Source organism: Aplysia californica, unplaced genomic scaffold (assembly GCF_000002075.1).
Source record: "Aplysia californica isolate F4 #8 unplaced genomic scaffold, AplCal3.0 scaffold00578, whole genome shotgun sequence".
Taxonomy (NCBI): domain Eukaryota; kingdom Metazoa; phylum Mollusca; class Gastropoda; order Aplysiida; family Aplysiidae; genus Aplysia; species Aplysia californica.
Genome location: NW_004797848.1, coordinates 403,569 through 405,013, shown reverse-complemented (window position 1 = coordinate 405,013; position 1,445 = coordinate 403,569). Strand labels below are relative to the sequence as shown.

General features: G+C 36.3%; 1 protein-coding gene across 1 annotated transcript in view; it reads right to left on the bottom strand.

Moving 5' to 3' along the window:
- LOC101850595 (ATP-binding cassette sub-family A member 3) overlaps window positions 1-1,445 on the bottom strand; it is a gene marked incomplete in the record, with an annotated part of 60,726 nt that overhangs the window by 11,372 nt on the left and 47,909 nt on the right. The window contains 1 exon segment of the mRNA XM_035972104.1: window positions 964-1,066. Within this exon segment, the coding sequence (XP_035827997.1) occupies window positions 964-1,066 (103 nt within the window).

Here is a 1,445-nt window from a genome sequence, read left to right as displayed (position 1 = left end):
AATGACTGGCCTGTATACTGTGATAGAGAAATAACACGGTGATAAACAATGACTGGCCTGTATACTGTGATAGAGAAATAACACGGTGATAAATAATGACTGGCCTGTATACTGTGATAGAGAAATGACACGGTGATAAACAATGACTGGCCTGTATACTGCACACAGAACACAGAGAAATGGCACGATGAAAAGAATGATGTTTTGAAACAGAAACAGTCGGTCACATTTACCACAATTACTTACCTGGAAGCTCAGTCCACGAGGGTTGGCTGTTTCTAAAAACTATTTTCTCGACACTGTGTATTATATTAATTCATTATGATCTAATCTAACCTAAACAAATCTAATCTAATCTAATCTAATACAATATGATACGATGTGATACTACAGGCCTACTCTACTAAAATATATTTAGATAATATATAATAAACTAATATAATAATGATAACAGAAATATTACGACACTTTTTGAAAGAAAAATAATGATAACAGAAATATTCCGACACTTGTAGAAGGTAAAATAATGATAACAGAAATTAGCCCGAGGGGGGGGGACCTGCTCGAATTGTTGTTGCTGTTCTAACAACAATGACCTACTTCTAACCCACTGTTGTTGTTTAAAACAGTAAACAGTTCACAACATGGCCACAAAGTCAAACTGAATCAAACCGCTCTGAAAATGAAAGTTTTCATTATTAGCACAAAAAACACGGATGGACTTGAAGAAAAAACACATGGTTATAATGTCCAGAGCAAGAAGCTCCAATTGATGTAAGATTTGTCACTGAAATACTCCAAATAGCAAGAAAAAATATCACAAAAGTCACAGCTGAAAATGTGCTGCCTGGAGGCGCAACAACAACACACTATTATTATTATTATTATTATTATTATTATTATTATTATTATTATTATTATTATCATCATCATTATCATCATCATCATTATTACACCATTTACCGTTGCCGAACCCCACGAGTGAAGGGACGTCGGAGTGCCAGTTGTAGGAGTCCATGATGAACTTGTTCAAGTTGAACGGCAGAAACAGCACGCTGAACAATTTCTGGGGAATGTCAACAAAGTTATAGTAATATGTATTACAAATATAAAGTAATATAATAAACTCGATAATGATAAGTGCTACAATGTTAATGGAAAGATGTATTGAAGCACAGAAAGATCTGTATTTATGCTTCATAGATTATTCAAAGGTCAAAGCCTACTCTTATCGATTTTAGACCACCAGGGGATCTTATGCGCAACTTGCACATGGGTCCTCCGAGATTTATCGCCTTTGTCCGAGAAGGCTAGGTGTAGATCTTTCCTACCAAAAAAATCAGGAGTGTGTCTGAAAGGCAGCAGTAAGAAGGAACCAAAGAGTAGCAGTAGAAAGGCTGCAGAGTCAGGAGCCCAGAGGAGGGGGCAAAGGAGGTGAGGGAGTG